Below are 19,394 nucleotides of genomic sequence, written 5' to 3' on the forward strand. Positions count from 1 at the left end.
AGTTAAGAACATACATTGAATAGGTTATAAAAGGAATAGAAATTTCCATCTTTATTTATTCTGAGATGAAGTGAACAGAGACATGTCCATAGTAATTTGGCTATGGAAAACAGCCCCCTAAACAGGTTCTTGATTTTGAATATAGATGCTGCAGGGACATTTCTGCCGTACACTTTGTATAGATGCCCCCCAAACCACAAGAATGCCATAAGACATTTAACCTAAAGAGTATACGCTAGAACACAGGAGAACACCAGAAGGTGAGGGTCAAATTTTAGGGTCAGGGAGTAGATGTACGGGAGGCTACCCTTGCTAGTAGCCCACAGGTGTGCAGATAATGCACCCTCCTAGGAAGGAGGTGCTGTGCCTTCGAAATATTTCCCCCAACACACATTTTGCCCCGAAGCCCTTGGTCCAATGACACGGCGAATTGTTCCTGCTTCAGTGCCGAGTATCGGCATTTAATTCACTCATACTCTACTTCCTTCAAAAGATCCGAATGGCAACAATGAAATTGAAGTTAAGGTTATGTGAAAATTCCATTCCTTCTACTTCTGTGACATTTGATCTAACGGGAAAATCTTCCTCATCCGTAAAATGGGGGATCCAACTTGGACTGTCTGCCCTGTGAGGACTGCTCTGGGGAGCTAGTAGGTCTGCAAAGTGCATAAATTGTTCAGTGTTATACCCGTGAAACATCACCGAGGGGCTAGGCACCGTGTGGGATTTCGATCAGTGGTATTTGGGGACTTCGTCATTGCTGAGCTCTACTCCAGGACTGGAGCGACTCACTGTGTTCCCTGAGCACGTTGGCGTTCAGGGCAGAATGACCTTTCTGAGACTCTTCCGTGTCCAGGATGCCCCTTTGAATGGCCCAGAATAAGAGATCAAAGAAACCGCACACATTGTTTGGTTTTAAATCAAAAGTTATGATTTTATTTTTAATATACCAAAAAAAATATTTCTTTGAATGTCGTGAAATAAGCACTTGAAAATGACAATTCCAACATTGCTGTGATTTGCTCTGTGAAGCTTATATGGGTGAACTTCTGTCTGAATATGGGGTCTGGGGCCCCGAAGAGGCTGAAGCCCCCAGTGGTTTTCAAGTTAGCAGCAAGCAACCCCCTACCTGAACATGCCCAGTCAGACCTGTCTGAAGCCGACACGCCTGGGGAACACTACTAGGCTACTTCTGGAGAGTTCTTGATTTCTGCCCACTGAGAGAAGTTTCAAGTGCTGCCAAGTGCTGGGGAGTAACAGTGTTTAAATACCAACATGAGGCAGGACCCTGCAATGCTGGCCGAGATGGGCTGCAGTTATGGCTTGACCCCCTGACATATGGAACGAGTTTCTTTAACCAGTTGCTTCAGGAAAAGTTGACTACAACGTGGTTTTAGGTTTGGATTACCACTGAAGTGTATCTGCCTGCAAGACTTTTGTCTGCCCAAAATAAAATCTGAAATGCCCTTATTAAGATCTCCCCAAACCCACACATGGGGTGCTCCCATGGTCTCTCTTTGTGTTAGAACAGCTTCCGTTCCACTTTTTTCTAAGTGTAATTCGGGAGGAAGGGAAGCCTGGGGATTAGCTTTCCTCCTTCTGTCAGCCCTGAATTTTCAAATTATCTGAGGATGAGAAAAGTAACGGGATGACACAACAGGCTTGTGAAGATTCTTTGATACTCTGCGCAAGTGTCCGTAACTGGTTTCTTAAGCTATGAGTTCTGCCACATGGTTGGAGGTTTATAATGGGAGTCTGTCACAATTGTTATTCAAAAAAAAAAAAAAATGCTCTAACTACCCTGACACTTGTTTTACTTAAGTGCTGGGTACCAGCAGACAGAGGCTGTTGGTTCATTGGAAAACTGGGACCTAACACCTCATACTGATTGTTGACACAAGAGCTATGGTGGCCTTGTTAGCTCTTACTTCAGTGTGTATACACTACAGGCCAAACCCTGGGGGGCATTCCTAGCACAATCTCTTCTTGATGCTAATGGGTCTGAGGCACAAAGACTCAGACCTTGAATATGAGACAGAGAACAACTTAAGAAAGCTACAGGACACAGGGACTCACAGCACGAACATAGGCTTTATCGTCCTGAATTGATAGCAAAATATTATTGGAAACAAAGACTGGAATGCCAGAAAGTTCTGGGCTTTCATCATGAAATTTTCACACTATTACACTCTCGGGGATGGAAACTTTTCCCAGGAAATAAGTGTCTAAAAAAGACAGGCATGGGCCACCCACATACAACTCAAAGTGTGGAGCTCTGGGATGCAAAAACCTACCGGATCTTCTCTACTCCTATTACCGGCTCTCTTGCATCAGCACATGGCCAGTCCAGCAACTCTGAAGAAAAAAAAAGTCCTCAGAATGTGCTGGAGCTGACAGTTGTACGGCACGTAATCTCTGAGGGGAGGCTGTTTTATCAGGATAAAGAAAGGCTAGTAACCTGAGCATGCTGTCTCTCCCAGGTAATTTAGCAGTCTGGGAATGAGGCCAGACTTCTGGAGCATTCTCCTCAATGTAGTTCACTCCAGGTGCATTGTTTCTTTGATGTGACAGGTTTTATCATAAAGATACCACATCTGATTTTTTTTTTTTTTTTAAATTTCTGTGGATCTCTTTCCCAGAAGTGTTTTTCCATTCAGTTCTGCAAAACCCCTCCTCACATGAAGTTTCTGACTCAGGTCTGAGCTACATTAGTAGAGAGGTGGGGAATTGAGAGGGATCTGATCAATCCGTTCTTTCCCCTTAAGCAACATATATGTATGAATTATCCCCCCATCCCTGCTAATTTTTATAGCAGAGTGTGAGTAGCAGGGTGAGAGTAAATGACCTGGAATAACCCCACTACATGATTTTAATTTGGTACTTTGGCCTGGCATGGATTTAAATAACATAGTGCTCTTTTCTCATTAGCAAAACTAGAAGACCCAGATAAAACCTCCTGTTCTATGAATAGAGCATTTTTCATTAGAATGTTTTTCATTGCAAACTCATAGACTTGGGTTGATCCTCAGACCGAGGGGATCAAATTGCATACACTGAGATATGAAATGAAGGATGTTTGTTTTTGCAATCCAGAAACGTTTTCACCGTAATGGGATTGGAATGCAGTAGAAAATCTCCAATAGAAAGATAATCTATTGCAGCATAGTGGGGCAGTTCTAAAAACTTGCCTGCCCAAGTTTTTCTGGAATGTTAACTGACAGTAGGATTATCTATGTGGCAGTCCGTTCTCTGGTAGGATTCAGATTTGCCAGGGGCTAGTGGTCCAGCCTCTTATCTTGATATAATTAGGCAATGAAGCTGAGATGTTAAAAACACTGTATTGAACCTGTAATACCAGAACTTTTTAAAAGAGTTTTCTTTCTTCCCATGAGAAACATCGGAAAAGACTTTAGATATATTTAGCCAATTTACAAACTATTTATTAGACATTCAACCTGTAAACAAAACTTCTAAGTTATCTTACAAGTGAACACAAGTATGAACCTGTATCAAGATCAAAGTGCTTTGGAAGCATCATTTAGAGTCTATTTAAGGTCTATGTTCCTTTCCTTAGTCTAACCTGCATTAAAGGATCGATGATTAATCAATGGATTCAATAATTAAATTAAATCAACCAGATAAGCTCGCACTGGTCCTTCAATTACACTCAAGTCAGCTATTATTTGGCCTTTTCCTCATGTGAATTATTCTGCTCATTTTCTTTCATGAGAAAAAAAAAGCTTATTGCACTGTATCACGTCTTTTCAAAGCTCAAAAGAACATTATTTGCAGCCTAAGAACCTCGTAGTTGTTATAGCAGGACCTGTCCTTTTAGCTCGTGTCAGTTACTGCCCTAAGGATCACGACACATCCCTCCATCAGTTGTTTCTCATCTATGAACCAATGTCAAGACATCACAGACTGTCCACGATAACTTAACACAGATGTAACCTTCCCCCCCCTGCAACGCGCCCCTCCACCCCCGCCCCGGGATCTAGCAGTCATGACTTGGTTTGCATGGATTCTTTGTTCATTGTTCAAACCATTCACACAGAATGGGATAAAACTTTATTCTTTTAAATTCCACACATAAACAAGATGCTGAGAAAGCCCTTGTCATCTCTGACAGAGAAGCAGAGCAGCTCTGTTTCATGAATGACAGCAGTTAAAGCTCAAATAATATAAAAATAATCTGAAAAAATCCCTTTTACTGTACACTCTCAAATAAAGCAAGAAAGATAAACAACAGTTTTCTTTTTCTGCTAGCCAGAAAATGTGTTCCTGTTCATTTGGGCTTTGAAGTTGAGTGTACCCCACATCTGTGCGCATGTATGTGTGGTCATGCATGTATCATCTATGCAGTGTGGCCGCTAATCGTGTCATCTAGTGTGTCTAATCATGAAGCTACTTAACCAATTAGAATACTAGCATATCACATCGAACAGTTTTACATAATTGCTTCTTTGAAATACTAGGAATGTTTACACATTTATTTGGCTTGTAAAGGACTGAAGTATTACAGATAATATTATATTATCTAGCTTTCATTTCTTTCTTTCTCGCTCTCTCTCTTTTTTTGTTTTTAAAGAATATGGCTCTTAATAAATTGATTTTCTGAGTTCCAGAGCAAAAGTCCCTTTTAAAAAAATTTCTGAAGCTGACTTGAAGCAGGAAGAAGGTCTTCTGATTTGGCCAAAAATATGACGAGTATTTTATATCATTGAAAATTTGAAGGGTAAGTCTAGAGGGGGCCCTTTGTTGTCAACCGTTCCAGCCAAACTTGCCATGAAGGGTTAGTTGAAGTATCTCCACTTGACCAGCAGAGGGCACTTTACACACCTCTGCATCGCTCAGGGAGCAGACGCAGATGATGCGGAAACACAGTGTTCACCCAATATCAGGAAGAGCCCTGCAGATTTCTTTTTGAAATTCACAAAAATATAGAAAATATGGACTGTACAACAGGGTTTCGTTTGGAAAGTCATGAGTGTGTGTGTGAAGTCAAATCGAGCGGGGTATGCAGAGTGTGTCTGTCGGATTGATCCTCAGCTCCCATCCTTCCCCACTGTCCTTTTCCCAGCTCAAGAATGGTATGGGGCGGACCATATTTAGAGGTGGTACAGAATCCATTTTCAAATCATTTGGTCAAGTTTTAACTTTGCTGTTCGGTATTTACTCTTCTGTTCAAAAGCCTGGGGCGACTGAACCAAGGGTAATCCTGTACAGCTCACTTCAGAGTGAAACGGTGAAACCATCAGAAACGCTCTGAGGTTGGAGATGCCCGTTTAGGAACTGGTCTGCACTGTTTCCACCCTCCCAGGAAGAACCTTGGAAAAATATCGTGCCCCGTTTGGTTCTGGCAAACTCACTAGCCCGAGACTGTGCTAGGAAGGGAAAAACACCAGTCCTTCCCTTAGCTGAAACACAATTGTTTACATCCGTTTTCACGAGAGGTGATTAACACATCTTTTCTCATGGGGGCTACAGCTACTAGCCTTTCTTAAACAGACTTTAATTTTTGCAAAAGCATTATTGTTCTAGATATACACCCTGTGTCTCTTCCATTTTTATCTATTCTATTGGCTCCGGTTTAATGTCAAAAAGGATTAGAAAGGATTGTGTGTGTATGTGCTCGCACAGTTTCTTAAGTAAACTTCTTTCATTCTTAGAGAAATATAACACTTAGTAAATACTTTTTTTTTTTTTTCATATCGTGTTAATAGCCTTTGTTGACCTTCTGTTTCTCTCTCTTTCTGTGCCTCTGGCTCACTTTTGTTTCATTTGTCCTAGAGCTGACAGTTAAGGAGGGAATGGAGTTTTCCAGCAGCAGTCCTTTGAGATGGAGGTGCACTCAGTGAGTCCTCACCCAAAAAGGATCATAAACTTACTGGGTTGAGTCAACCTTATTATCCCTAAGCTGCCTTGGGTTTTGTGTTTGCTCATGTGTTTTGTTTTGTTTTAGCTGCACCATATGGGATTCCTTGTGCCATTTTCTTTTGTCTATTGTTTTTCTTGATGACCCTGAGCTATGGCTTCCTCCTCAGTTCCAACACTATTCAGCCTTCGTTGTTTTCCTCATCTTGCCGATGTAGGCCTCAAAGAAGAAGTGGCAGAAGAGCACAAGGTAGCTGAGGTACATGAGTGAGGACCAGAAGATGTTCTGAAAGTGAGAGTGACACTGGTCATGCTGCATCCAGTAGAAGACCAGGTAGTTAATGACACAGCCCATCAGCATCTGAGTGATCTGGGACAAGGTGATGAACATGGCAAACTTCCGGGAAACTCGGAAACCGGCTGCTCGCAAGGCATAGTAAGAGTACATCACGGCGTGCACGCCATAGTTCATGGTCATGAACCAACCACCCCCGGCCACCATGTCCTTGTAGGAGTACCAGGAGTACAGGAGCACAGTGATGTGGTGATACCAGTGCAGGAAGATCAGCTTCTGCTTCCTCAGGATAATGAATATTGTATCTCCTGAAAGAAAGAGAAGGAAAATGATCTGCATGAGCTCCTCGACCATGACATAATGATAACTCATATTTTCCCAAGAAGGTACACAGCTTGAATGCGTACTTGAGAGTGAACTGGACTGGGTTAGAATCCTGGATGGATATTTACCGTGAGCTTGGGCAAGTTACTTATCCTCACTATTTTCCAGTTTCGGTGAAACGGGGATAGTAACGGGGATAACAATGGTAATTTGGGATTGTCTGAGGACTAAATAAGATAGTCAGTGTGCCCTCCTGGCACATGGAGAACACACAATAAATGTTACTTTTAGAAGGATGTTTTACACGAAATCTTACCAATTTTCGATCTGGAAGGGATATTAGCAATTGCGTTACCCAATTTCTAACTCGACCGTACATTTTAGGAAATATTATCTGGGAGAGTCAAGTGGCTTCCCTCAGATCCTTTGTCAACAGAGAGAAACAGATTAGAATTCAAGTGCCCAGCAAAATGTCCGTAGGCCTCTCTACAGTAGGAAAACCATTTTTCATTGGTATATGGCCCACAGCTATTCCTCAAAAACCTATCTCTGTGAGCTCCCTGTGAAAGGTGAAGCCTCACAGACATTTGGCAGTCAGAGGAGTAAAATTGAAACAAAAGGCAAAAACAGAAAAAGAGAAGAAAAGTCACCTTCTACCATATTTGCTGAACATGATAACCCAAATATTTAATACCAATGAATCAAGTGATAAGAACTGAGAATGACACATGTTTTTATGGAGTTAATGTTGAGGAAGCTTTCCAGAATCTGTTATTAACAATATCCTTTTGAAGAAAAAGACCACTGTCCCTAAGGTAGGAAAAGTTATGTTATAGAAGCTAAGAATTATGCTCAGGTAGGTAGATGCTATTTGTATGTAATGATTCTCCGAAGAGCCTTAGGGATTCCAAAAAATATACACTAGGACATTTCTGTCAGAACGGCTAAAGAGTGAGCAGAGTAAACAAGTGCACACGATTCCATTAACAAGTATGAAAACGGGATTTATGTTCCATTCTCTTTCCTAGTTCTGCGTTCTTCTCAAGGATGGGAAAACCCAACCACCTTCATGACCTTTGGTGAACTCAAACCCGACCCGTTTCTGTACAATAAGGAGAACTAGAAGGTCCCTCTTCTTAGTCTGAAATCTAATTAAGCACAAAGGGAATTAGTACTCATCCTTGTCTTACCCCTCAGACTTCACGGATGTCCCAAACCATTTGGCTCTAGGAAAGGTCAAGGACTGCGAAGATTTTTAACGTTCTGATGGACATGGTTGGAGTAACACAGGGGGTAGGCCATTCCATTCATCAGGAGCTATTCGTTTGTTTCCCTCCTGGAGTGTTAAACATTATTACTTCATATTTGTTTAGAACAGAAAAGGAGAGTTACCAGTTCCTGCATTTCTAAACATATTGTAAAATTTTCTTGGAAGTCCTTTTCTCTCTTGTGAGATGCCTGACATAGTATGCCTATGAAAGTCAGACCAACTGATCATGAGCGATGGTGACAGTAACTCTGACTTGTGTACTTCAGGGACAAAGCTGGTATCAGGGGACCTGGGGTCTGCTTCCTCGTGTTAAACTGGGCTATTTTTGTGTGCCTGTCAAAGACCCACTATCTCTGTGTAATGACTACCCTACGCCTCCCTTCGCTCAGTAAGCTATAACATAGACACAATAATTCCAGCTTCCTTTTGTTCACGGTGGGAAGAAGGTAGAAGTCCAAGGAATTACATGGTAAAAACAAATCCAGTCATTCATAATTAAGAAGATTTTTTTTATGAGGCTCTAAGCATGACTAAAATGTATAAGGCACACAATATCCAAGCACACGGTATTAGATATTTGTTACAGAGTAATAAGTATCTCATTCTTTTTAATTCTTTAGATTTAATTTTAACTCTATCGTCACTTTTATATTAAAACTTCATTGTCTAAAGAACAAATTTAATGTGAGGAGAGTAATAGGGGACAAAAACCAGATCATATTAGAATGGGCTAACCGGGAATGAAAAGTGGAACATAAAATTCTGGTACTGAAACTTGCTTTGTGTTTTCCTGTCTAAGTAGGGGGTCTCAGATCTCATGAGTAGGGGGCATGAGACACATTACGTGTTTCCATTTAACATGGGGGAACTGGAGGTGAAGCACATGTCATGAGATCTGTATTTTTTTCTTAAGGATTTATTTTTTTGAGAGCAAGTGCAGGCGGGGGGAGGGGTAGAGGGAGAGGGAAAGAGAAACCCAAGCAGATGGGCTGAGCACGGATCCCGGCGTGGGGATCGATCTCACGATCCTGAGATCATGACCTGAGCTGAAACCAAGAGTCGGACGCTTAACTGACTGAGCCACCCAGGAGCCCCGATGTCATGAGATCTTTAAAACAAAATTAATTGGAATTCCTTTAAGAATTTTTTCTGGAACAGACCTGCAGGATGGCTGGTGGAGTAATGAGGATGGGTATTCTCCAGTAATAGGCCTGGAGCCTCTCAGGACCACCACTCCAATGCTGCATCAAGGTTACTGTCCCCAAGAAGGCTGCTGACCTGGGGAATGGCAGTTTTGCCTGGGTCAGGGGAAGGGGAAATGTGGGTTTCCAGAAGGGCTTCCAGAGACTGCTTACGGTTTTTTTTTTTTCCTTTTCTTTTATTTGATACCGCAGCTGAGATGCACCAGTCACACCACCCTGGCAGTTATAAATTATTTTTCTTTTGCAGAAACTGCATAATATCACACTTGATTTGTCATGAGCCGGTCGTACCAAGCTCGGGTATTTATAGGCCTGCCAAAAGCTGAGTGACCTAGAAAGGCAAACCAAAGATAGGGACTGTGTATTTGATGTTGGCCAACCCATCTTTCTTGGTCAAAGGTCTGGTTGGCATTATGGAAAGAATGTTGCCCAACAATAAGCAGTGGGACTTTCGACTCTTGAATGATTCAACCACATCACCCATGTGCGTGACCGCTGGTTCATGTTTTCTCCACCACAGTCCCTCGAACTTTCGATTCAGCTATTTTTAGCCAAGAGCCAGTCTGCAGGCAGGCAGGGCATGGTATTCTCCCTCCCGAACGCTACGCCTCCAGCCTCTGTGCCTGTTAAGTACGGATGTCTGTGTCACGGTGGAGCAGTCAGCGGGCATTTGGAAGCCCCCGGGGTGCTCACAGCCACCAAGAGGCCACTATGTGTGGTTTGCCCCCGATGGCCATGCCCCTCTTCGCAGAGTTAGCTGGAGTTCTGCTGAGTCAGAGTTTCAAAAACAATGACAAGCTCAACTGAGCAAGGACCTAGACTCAGAGCAGATGTTTCCAAGTTTTAACAAAAGCAAATCTCAGCAGGTTTTAATATAATTCCAACAGTAGGCGCGCAAAGATTTTGGCACACAAAGCAGGTTGGTGGTTCTCTTCTCATTTGTTCTAATGGGTCGTAACTCTCTAATTCACTGAAATGAGCTCATTGTTTTCTGCGGAAACAGCAAGCCCTCCTTGCTTTGAAGAGTTCAGTGAAGGATAGTGTTTACTGGCCAGTGGCAGCTGGGGAAGATGAAACAGAGCTAGAGAAGCAAGGTGCTGACGACAGTGCGACAGTGCAAGTATTCTTAACGCCACAGCCTGTACACTTAGAAGTGGTAGCTTCGATGTTAGGTGTGTCTTGCCTGCTCCCCCCACACCCCCCAAAAAAGTATAGTGAAAACTGCAGGCATGCGGGTTTTGGTGGGAAAATAGAGTTTCGGTATTGAACACAGAACTATTCCTTCTCCCAAGAACCTTCTCTTTCTGCTGCACATAAGGGAGTCCAGAATCTTAGAGTATTGAAAAGCAGAGCTTAGGACCTAAAACTAAGGAAAGTTCTCAATAATCCAAGTGGATAGATCTTTCTTAATTAAATGGTAGCAACAATGTCTTCTAAGAGCGAAAAAGCTGGAAAGGGATTTAACTTCCAAAATGAACACGAAGGCGTCCAAGAAAACATGGTCGCTAAATTAGGGCTAGGGGCTGGCCATCTGGGCTTTGGATCTATTTTGATCCAGCAGTTTAGTTTGGGGAGGCCATTTGTCAATGAGCTCCAGAACATTTGAGAGAAAATAAGGCATATCTTAAAATTGAAAAAAGGGTACTCTGACCATGAAAATATCTGTAAAATGAACCAGAAACTACATAAAGAATATCACTAGCCTCAATAAAGAACCAGATCAAGCTTAGGATTGTCTTTTTTCCAACTCTTTAGCCCACTGTCAGCACTTCAATCCTATATTTTAACTGTGAAGAAATGGATTGTTTGATATCCAACCTACAAACCACTACGGTGAATGAGGCGTCTTAGGGAAAGGGATCCTCGAACAATGGCACGAGGGACTACAGTACAAGTTCCTTCTGGGCTCAAGAGGGACTAGAATTGTGTTCAATTATAATGCCAACATTGGGGCAGTAGGCAGGGGCGTGTCTGGGTCTAGATTAAATTAAGACAGGTGATTACTTAGCATCATCCAGACCAACACTCTAACGAGACAGGGGACAACAGCACAAATACCTCTAACTGCTTCACTAATAGCTCACGTGTGGAAATTCTAACTCTGCCTGCCATCCTAAAACTTTGATGTCAACCTGGAACAGAAGATGGGAGCACAGACAGGATAGGTCTACTCATGCCTTTGAAGAAACATGACCACTAGGAAGAGGTGGAGGTGGTTCTTCAAGAAATTGTTCTAAAGGCAGGGGGGACCATTTTTAGTTTCAAGTCCCTCAAATACAACTGTATAAAACTCAGAGCACAGACAAGCAGCCCTTGCAAGGAAAAGGATTTCTAGAAGCAAAGACTGAGGTTGCTCCTTTGCAACTTAAGGCTTAAGGGCAAAAAGCACAGAGGCACATTGCTGAGTTTTTTCAAAAACAGTGAGGGTAGTGAAATTGGGCAAAGTGGTCGGTGGTGACATGTAGGGCGAGCCACGTGTTTCGTGCATTTTCTGTGGTCATACATCTGTAGTCAGCTCTGTCAAAAAAGACGGGGAGATTCACAAGGATACTTATTATACAGCTTAAATTAAAAGCAGAGAGATCTGATATTTCTCAAAGTGAATAATTCTCAAACATTAATAATGCATGAATTTTAAAGAAAATGTCACACCACCCCAAGAGAATACATGAGTATCCATGTTCACATTTTCAGACCAACACTAGTCTGAGAAAAAGTAATCTGGCTCCGAGGCTCTATGAATCTGAAGAATCGCTATGAAAGAAACATATCTGGCAAGACAGTCTTGTATTTTATCTATAAGTGAAAGCACAAAATTAAAATGTTCCCATAGAATTCTTTCTGAAATTCCTAAAAACACATCGGTCTTAGGCACTGTCTATAGTTCCACGTTTGAAAAACATTTTTCGAGCCCAAGATTTGGCAACTTGTGATCTCAATCCAAATACAAAAAATCGCCTCCTGGGGCCTGGTTCATAAAATTCACATTCTAAATTTCTCTTTAGAGGAGTTAGACGTTGCATTCTAGCCCCTTTTAAGTGCCTGCCGCAGGTGCTTTTCAAGCTAAGGCTGCCTTCCCGGGCTCTCGTGCGCGTGCTGGCACACGCAACAGTCATCTAGTTGTTCTGGACCGTAGAACACCATCTCCATAGCCCTGCTCTTCTTAGCAAAGGTTTGCAGAAGTTTTCCTCTGCTGCTCTTCCCTTGCCTTTGACTTGGGAAAACGATGGTCAAACCGACAGCTCAAATCGGCTGCCCTCTCTCTGTGGACAGCAGGTGTAAAGCTGCCGGTAGAAAGTGGGTAGACTGGCTGTGCACATGCACATCCGAGAGACCTCACGTCCTCTGTGACCAGACACAGGATATGAACTAAAGACACCTTAAAGAAAGACTGTGGATAGCTTGTGTTTATGTGGCTTGTAAGGAAAGTACAACTTCTAACCCCCTTTTTTTGAAAAACAGGAGAGGGAGCTCCATCTATAAATAAGTATTTTGAATGAAGTAATAAACAATTCTTAATTCCTGATAAAAAATTAAAAAACCCAGAGAATGACTAGGTGTTCCCTAAGGATATATACGAGTCTGTGAGATGATGGCCAGTACTGCTCATGGATGAACCCAGAGTTTATAATCACCAGCAGAGCCCTTTCTCCGGCAGCAAAGGTATTTTACGGGGGAACTACATCCATGTCACATCCTTGCCACTAATGTTCCACTGTTTCTGTGAATCTGGACCACACTTATATTCAAGACCATTACAGAGTTGAAGGAAAAACCTTAGGACTCTATGTACACAGCCAGTATTTTGGACTCAGTTCTAGAAAGGGAGCCACATTCCTCTTCTCCAAGGCCCATGTCTTGGATGGTTCAAATCAAACAACACCAGAAACCAACCCTTAGCGTTTGTTAATCAGAACACGAGGACACCCAATCAGAAAGCCTAGTCTCCTCGTCTGAATCCTAACAGCAGGATGAAAGTCTGTTTCCATGTGGGACTGCGAGAGAGCTGCATTGCGAATTTTCCTCCATATTCTCATCTTAGCACAGCCGTTAAAGTGATGGACAGAAGGGACCGTGTGTAGAGTCTGTACACCCCTGGGAGTGTATCTCCAGTAGTGTCTGCAAGTCTGCGTGTTTCCACAAACTATTTTGCTCTTTACATACGCAACGGACAATTGTTGAAAGGGAGGGAAGGAGGAGAGAGAAAGAGCGGAAGAGTTAGTCAAGAACTCAAATTCATTAATTATAACTTTCCTGCAACCAACAAAACAGGACCCACAAACCGTTTCTTTGTCCGTTTTCAAATGAATAAATCTTGTGGGTGTGTAGCTACCCAGAGGGGTGGGGGTGGAAACGGAGGAGAGAAGACACTCACCTAGTTCGGGTGCTTTGCTTAGCACAAATGCATAAGCCCAGAATTTGCTGACAGGTCCATTGTAAAAACTCTGGTCACAAACTGACTGCTTCAGGCCTTTGGTCATCAAAATGTACACCATATAAGCACCAGTTCGAAGAGCACCGAATATACTTCATAATGAAAAGAGAAAAGAAACAACATTCAGGCAAATCATTTCATTTCTGACATTACCCATACTTAGAAGACTGCCTGCCACCGAGGGGAAAGAGGCACAGATGACTCATAATCATTTGCATTGACCCAGAAGCACCTTAAAATGTTTTGTAAACAAGAGCAACACAACTTCTCAGAGCTTTATTCCGAAGACCAGACACGATGCCACGTAGTCCTCCTCAGTGTACCAGGAAGAGGTCATGGCAAAGCGGAATGGATCCGGGCAGGATCTCATGAAGAAGCTGGTGACGTTATGTTTCAGCTGGGAGCTCTCCCTTGGGGAAGAGATGGGGTAGGCTGAAAACTCTTGGGGCGATCCCAAGTCTGTCCTACGTCTAATCATTTAGAAAGTCCCCTTCCCCCGGCTTGACTGCCTGAATATCTGTTTATTTCTCTCAGCCAACTCTTCCTTCACCTTGGGACTGGCCTTATCAATGTCGACCTCCTTAGCGTCTTTTTGGACCCCTGCAGTAGCCTCTAAACCACAACTGTCCTCGGTTACCCCCCTTCCACTCCCTAATCCGTCTTTCTCATGGAAGCCAGCAGAAGGCTTAGCTCTCCAGCCAGGCTCACTCCTCTGAGCTCCCCATAACCACAAACTAACACTGTTCGAACCCCATTCTTCAAAGCCCTGTCTTGTGTTTGCCTCCACACAGACGCAGGTACTCAAAGACTGTTGAAAAATAAACTGGCTTTGGGCATTTTTATCAAGGAACCGCCAAGGAAACAGGAGAGTTCTGGAACGTGTTGAGCTCAGTGATGCAACCTGAAGTGTGAAAGAACTTCGCAGCTGGAACAGGCAGTCTCGGTCACGGAGTGCTCCCCCAGGCACATGTGCCAGAGCGTGCGGACCACACGCATGACTGGAAGCAAGGCCGGCTGACCAGGTGGGGGCTGCACTCGGCCATCCTTTTTCTGGCAGCATCTCCTTCAAGGGTCTAAGTCAGTTAGGAGATTAACCAGTGAACAGCTGTGGAGACAAGTAGCAGCCTCACCGAATTTGGAATAGGAGCCTTCATTTCTCCTTAGAGGTGTTATTGTTTCTTTAAGAGCTCTTAGGAGTTGTTTCAGAATAAGCCATTCCACTAGGCCCCAGGGTCCATAAACACGGGGCCACCAACTGGAGCCAAAGGTCAACTTTGCATAAAACCAAGGTAATAAAGTTGAATTCCTGGCAACTGTGTGTTAAGTTGGGACTTTGTAAGTAGCTGCTCTAATGATTCAGAGCCTACATTAAATGGCTTTACTCTTTCCAACATTTAAGGCGATCCTGCATGGGATTTTTGGTGTCACTTTAAAGTTGTAGATCCGATTTAATCTGTTAGTGGATTCCCACTGCACACAGAATGAAATCCCCAACTCCTTACTAGGACCTATAGGGCTCCGAATGACCTCTTTGTCCCCCATTCCCACCCTTCCCACCTGCCATTCTCTCCCTGCTCTCTGTGAGCCAACCATCCCCCCACTTTCTTGTCCTTTCCGTTTTCTGCCTTAGGAACTTTGCATATATGCCCTCGTAGGGAGCTTTTTTCCCTGTTCACCCCGAGGCTGCCCTTTTCCGCTTTCTTATCTCAAAGAAATGTCCCCTCCTAGTGGAATGACCTGTGTCTTCACAGTCAATAAACTGTCCTGATTCGAGAGTAGAGAATTGGAATTCATTGGTAAAGTCAGGTAATGGAGATTTTTTCTGTCTTATCTGAATTTATTTTTTATGTGTTGTCTTTATCTCACCGGATGACGGCTACATTGTAATATGAAAAGTGGCCACACCATCACCAAGTTAGGTAATCTGCACACTGGGCCCTTTGACTTTGCTGCTCTGAAGGTAATATGGAAATAGGGGTGTGGCATCTCCCCTGAGCATAGGTAGCAGACACTGTTGGTTGCCTAGTCAAGAGCCAAGTCCTTCCTCTTTTTCCATTTGAAAAGAATCCTGATTTTGTCCAGTTTCTCTCAACTCATAATTCTCCCAAGGAAGGTGACGTTATCTTCGATTTAGGAGTACATCCTAATGACTTAAGCAAGTTTTAGTAATCCCATTCCCTTACTGCTGATTTGTTAGGGGTGGGCACTGACCCACTTTCTAGCCAACGTGATGTAAGGGCCGGGCGGGAAAGGTTTCCTTGCTCTTTGCTATGTATTGCCTGGAAGGACCACAGCCATCTTCCCGACAGGAGGGAGCTACCGGGAGGCCAAAAGTTAACTCAGAGAGGATGGCAACGTATTCCTGCAAAATGTGACCACGCTGGAGACTTAACCAATCTTTCAGTGACCCTTGTTTTTGATAGAGCTCTCTTATCGTCTAAGCTCTTCGGAGTTCTGCTTTCTATTCTTTGCCTTCCAGTAGACACCATACACAAGATCTGGCTTTCAGTAGACCTTTGAACACTAGTTAACCTTTTGTGGCTACGCAGTATGTCTAAGTCAAGATACCGCTGGTCAGCGACTTCCTACATCGGTTATCTGCTTTCCATAAACCAGTGGGCGATGAGTCAATGACTTTTGCACGAGCCCAAAGCAGGGAAACACACGTGACGCCCTCTCAATATGTATCATCAGCCCCCGGTACAGGACGCCTCTGAACCACCAGCATACTGTCCAGAGCTAAGGCCAGCCCCCTGTACACAGGAGCAGAGCCCCTGGCCTACTGCGCTGCTGCTAGACTGTGCTTCATACGTGATCGGAGCAGAGACCAGGAAAGCACCCTGGAATAGTCACTGTCCTTTCAGTTTATATCCCATTCCTCAAGTACTGGCAGGTTTAATTGATCCTTTCCATTGTTAAAGATGTGCTGGCAACGTCCCGGCAGCTGGGCTGACAAGAAGCAACGAGCCAGCTCTGGCCAGGGCTGGTGGCGGTGCTGGAAGACTTCAGAGGAAGTGGGATGTGCCTTAGGGATAAACAGGGATTCTGAGTTTGCGGGTCAGGGTGCAAGGAGGTCATTTCAGAGCGCTGCAGCATCACAAGTGTAGATACGACGTGGCCACAGCACTGCCGGCAAGGAGCCTACCGCACACACTGCCGTCCCGCATCTGGACCTCAGCCTCGCTCCCTAAGCTCTGAACAATCAGCCTGACTCAGAACAGAGGACAGCGCATTTTTCAGGGAAGCCATCAGTGCCAGCCATCAGGCCTGTGTGTCTGTGGGCAAAGGCGCTTTGTTGTGATGTGACAATGCCCCTGCTGGGCCGCCGTCAGCGAGCCGCGTAGCCAATGGGATGATTGTTATCTGCCCCTGGTACATCTCAGCCACGGTACACTTCGCAACCATGTGGCTTTTTATTATAACTATGCTCAGGCCCTTAGGCTATGATACTTCACCAAAAAAAAATTAGGTCAGGGGACATTTTTCCTTCTTAAGTTACATCACTTTCCTTTTTTTTTTTTTTTTAATGAATTCATTTATTTAAGCAAACTCTACACCCAACGTGGGGCTCGAACTCATGACCCCGAGATTCAGAGTCCCATGCTCTACCGACTGAGCTGCCAGACGCCCCTTAAATTCTATCATCTTGAGAGACGCCGTGATGTAGAAGACAGATATGCAGCTTATGTTTGGCTCCCCCCAGTCCTTGCTTATACTCATGGCAGACATTTCTAATCAATCTTGACACTCTTTCTGGCCATGCCTGCACAGGGCACCAACATTCTCAGCCACTCTAAAGCAATCCAGCCGATGAGAGCTGCAAATGCCAGTCACGGTGCTCTCGCTTGCTAGTTTCATGACGGGGCAGACGAACTTCTGTAAGTCTTTATTCACCTGCAATGTTAATAATGTCTCATGTGCATATTAGGTCTATGAATTTCGTGGGACAATATAGGTAGAATAGTGCAGAGCCTCTGACATATAGGTGTCGAATAAAACAGTTTTTATTATGTTACTACTATTCCTTTACTAGTATTCATCATTATTAATGCCACTTTACTTGGTCTTCAATTTGGAAAGGCACTTTGACCTGTCTAACCTCACTGGGTCAGGTAAGAGAGGTTGAAGCGAATTAGCCTGACTCCGAAGTCAGGAAAATACATACGCAGAGAATTTGATTTGCACTGACGATTATTCATATTATTAAGCATTTTATAGAAAGTATTTATTGGTAAAGTGTTTCTTTTCATGAGCCAAGTTTTCACAAAACAAGTGACAGCCAGCAAGTGCACAAGAGGATGTGAAATATGCATTTTCCATAGAACATCTTGAAGGATCGGCTGGTATAGAAAAGCATCCGGTTCATGCAAAATTTATCTTTTAATCAGATGATAAAGATTATTCTAAATGTAGGGCCTCAAAGAAGCTGAGAGTCTGGGCCACGGTGTTTAACGAGGGCAGATAAGTGCTATATCACATTGTCTTTTCCCAGCTGTAAGGTCACACTGACATCGTTTTAAAGAAATATGTAATTTTTACTGTCAAAGTCCAGTTTTGATTCTAACAGTTAATGGAACAGGAGAGAGCTCAGTGAAGGGAGAAGTGGAGGTTTCTGCTCTCTTTCAACCACATTACACAATGCGGCAAGGAGATCTGAAGAAATCACGGTTCTGATTAGCTAAGGTGCTTCTTCTCAAACAAATGTTCTAGATTCCTAGTCCAGAAGGAGTCTGTTTCTTCATCATTAGCCATTTGCCACGGCATGGACTCAAGGAGGTACCAAGAATGCCTATTGGACAGTTATTGTGGTACACTGGCGGTGGGAGACAGAATCTTCTCTTTTATACTATATACACATTTCTGCACTGTTTGACTATTTTAAGGCAAGCATATATCAGATTGACAATTAAAAAAAATTTTTTTAAAGATTTTATTTATTTATTTGACAGAGAGAGACAGCCAGCGAGAGAGGGAACACAAGCAGGGGGAGTGGGAGAGGAAGAAGCAGGCTCCCAGCGGAAGAGGCCAACATGGGGCTCGATCCCAGAACTCTGGGATCACGCCCTGAGCCAAAGGCAGACACTTAACGACTGAGCCACCCAGGTACCCCTAAAAAATTTTTTAATGGGGGCTTAGCTACAATTGATATAATGACCAAACAATCACAATTGTACTAGCTTGTAAGGCTTTACATGAATTTTTTAGTGTGAAGTTGAGATATAACCCTAATCCCTGGTCAGCAGCCCATGACGACATCCAGGCACCAATACTAGTAGAAAGGACTGGGAGACAGGGCATGTACGCCTGGTTGGGATTCTTCTTTGGATATATAACGTAATCCATTACACAGATGTTGAAACATTTAGAGTAAAAGTTTGGAAAACAAGTTCTCATTTGCAGGTTGTATTAGTTTTTTCCTTTCACAAGTAAAGTATTGGAATCCTTCCTAAAAAAGTGTGAGAGCCATGGTGAATCTTCTTCCAAATCCAGGCTCTTACCACGAGGCCTAATCATTTATCAACTTGAGAAAAGTTTGAGTAACTCTGTATTCCAGCCCTCCAATTTTACCACCACCAGGAAGTCAAAGTGGAATAATGTCAATAATAACTACTGAGTTCCAGAATTCTGCTCCAGGCAGAAAGACTCTGAGGTACGAATCCTCAATAATCCTTTCAATTATTTCAACTGAACATCAATAGTAGATAAAATCAGTTTTACATTGTTCCCTGATTGGCCCTCAACTTAAATGCAAGGTGTTTTGGAATCGAAACAGGGGTTTCTGGAAGGTTTTTTTTCTGAAGTGCCAACCACCCGAATCCCTCACCCTCTGACTCAATAGCCAAAGGTGCAACTACTTTTAGGATTGGGCAATGAAAATGTTCTACTGTACTTGTACCCTATAATCAGAAGAAGGGGAAAAAGTGTGAGATGTTGTCAGTTGTCAAAACATGACAACTGCTGATCCAACAGCAGCAACTCTACTAACATAGGAGG

The 19,394-nt window shown here is 43.3% G+C and overlaps 1 protein-coding gene across 3 annotated transcripts in view; it reads right to left on the bottom strand.

Moving 5' to 3' along the window:
* Positions 1-4,025: 4,025 nt before the first annotated feature.
* ELOVL6 (ELOVL fatty acid elongase 6) overlaps positions 4,026-19,394 on the bottom strand; it is a 126,134-nt gene continuing 110,765 nt past the window's right edge. For all 3 annotated transcript variants that reach the window (XM_026499185.4, XM_044384244.3, XM_026499186.4), the window contains 2 exons: positions 13,341-13,492; positions 4,026-6,477 (listed from right to left, as the gene is read on the bottom strand). In XM_026499185.4, coding sequence (XP_026354970.1) covers positions 6,053-6,477; positions 13,341-13,492 — 577 coding nt within the window. In that variant the 3' untranslated portion in view covers positions 4,026-6,052. The remainder of the gene's footprint in view (positions 6,478-13,340; positions 13,493-19,394) is intronic.

The sequence above is a fragment of the Ursus arctos genome, unplaced genomic scaffold (genome assembly GCF_023065955.2).
Source record: "Ursus arctos isolate Adak ecotype North America unplaced genomic scaffold, UrsArc2.0 scaffold_11, whole genome shotgun sequence".
In the NCBI taxonomy this organism is placed as follows: domain Eukaryota; kingdom Metazoa; phylum Chordata; class Mammalia; order Carnivora; family Ursidae; genus Ursus; species Ursus arctos.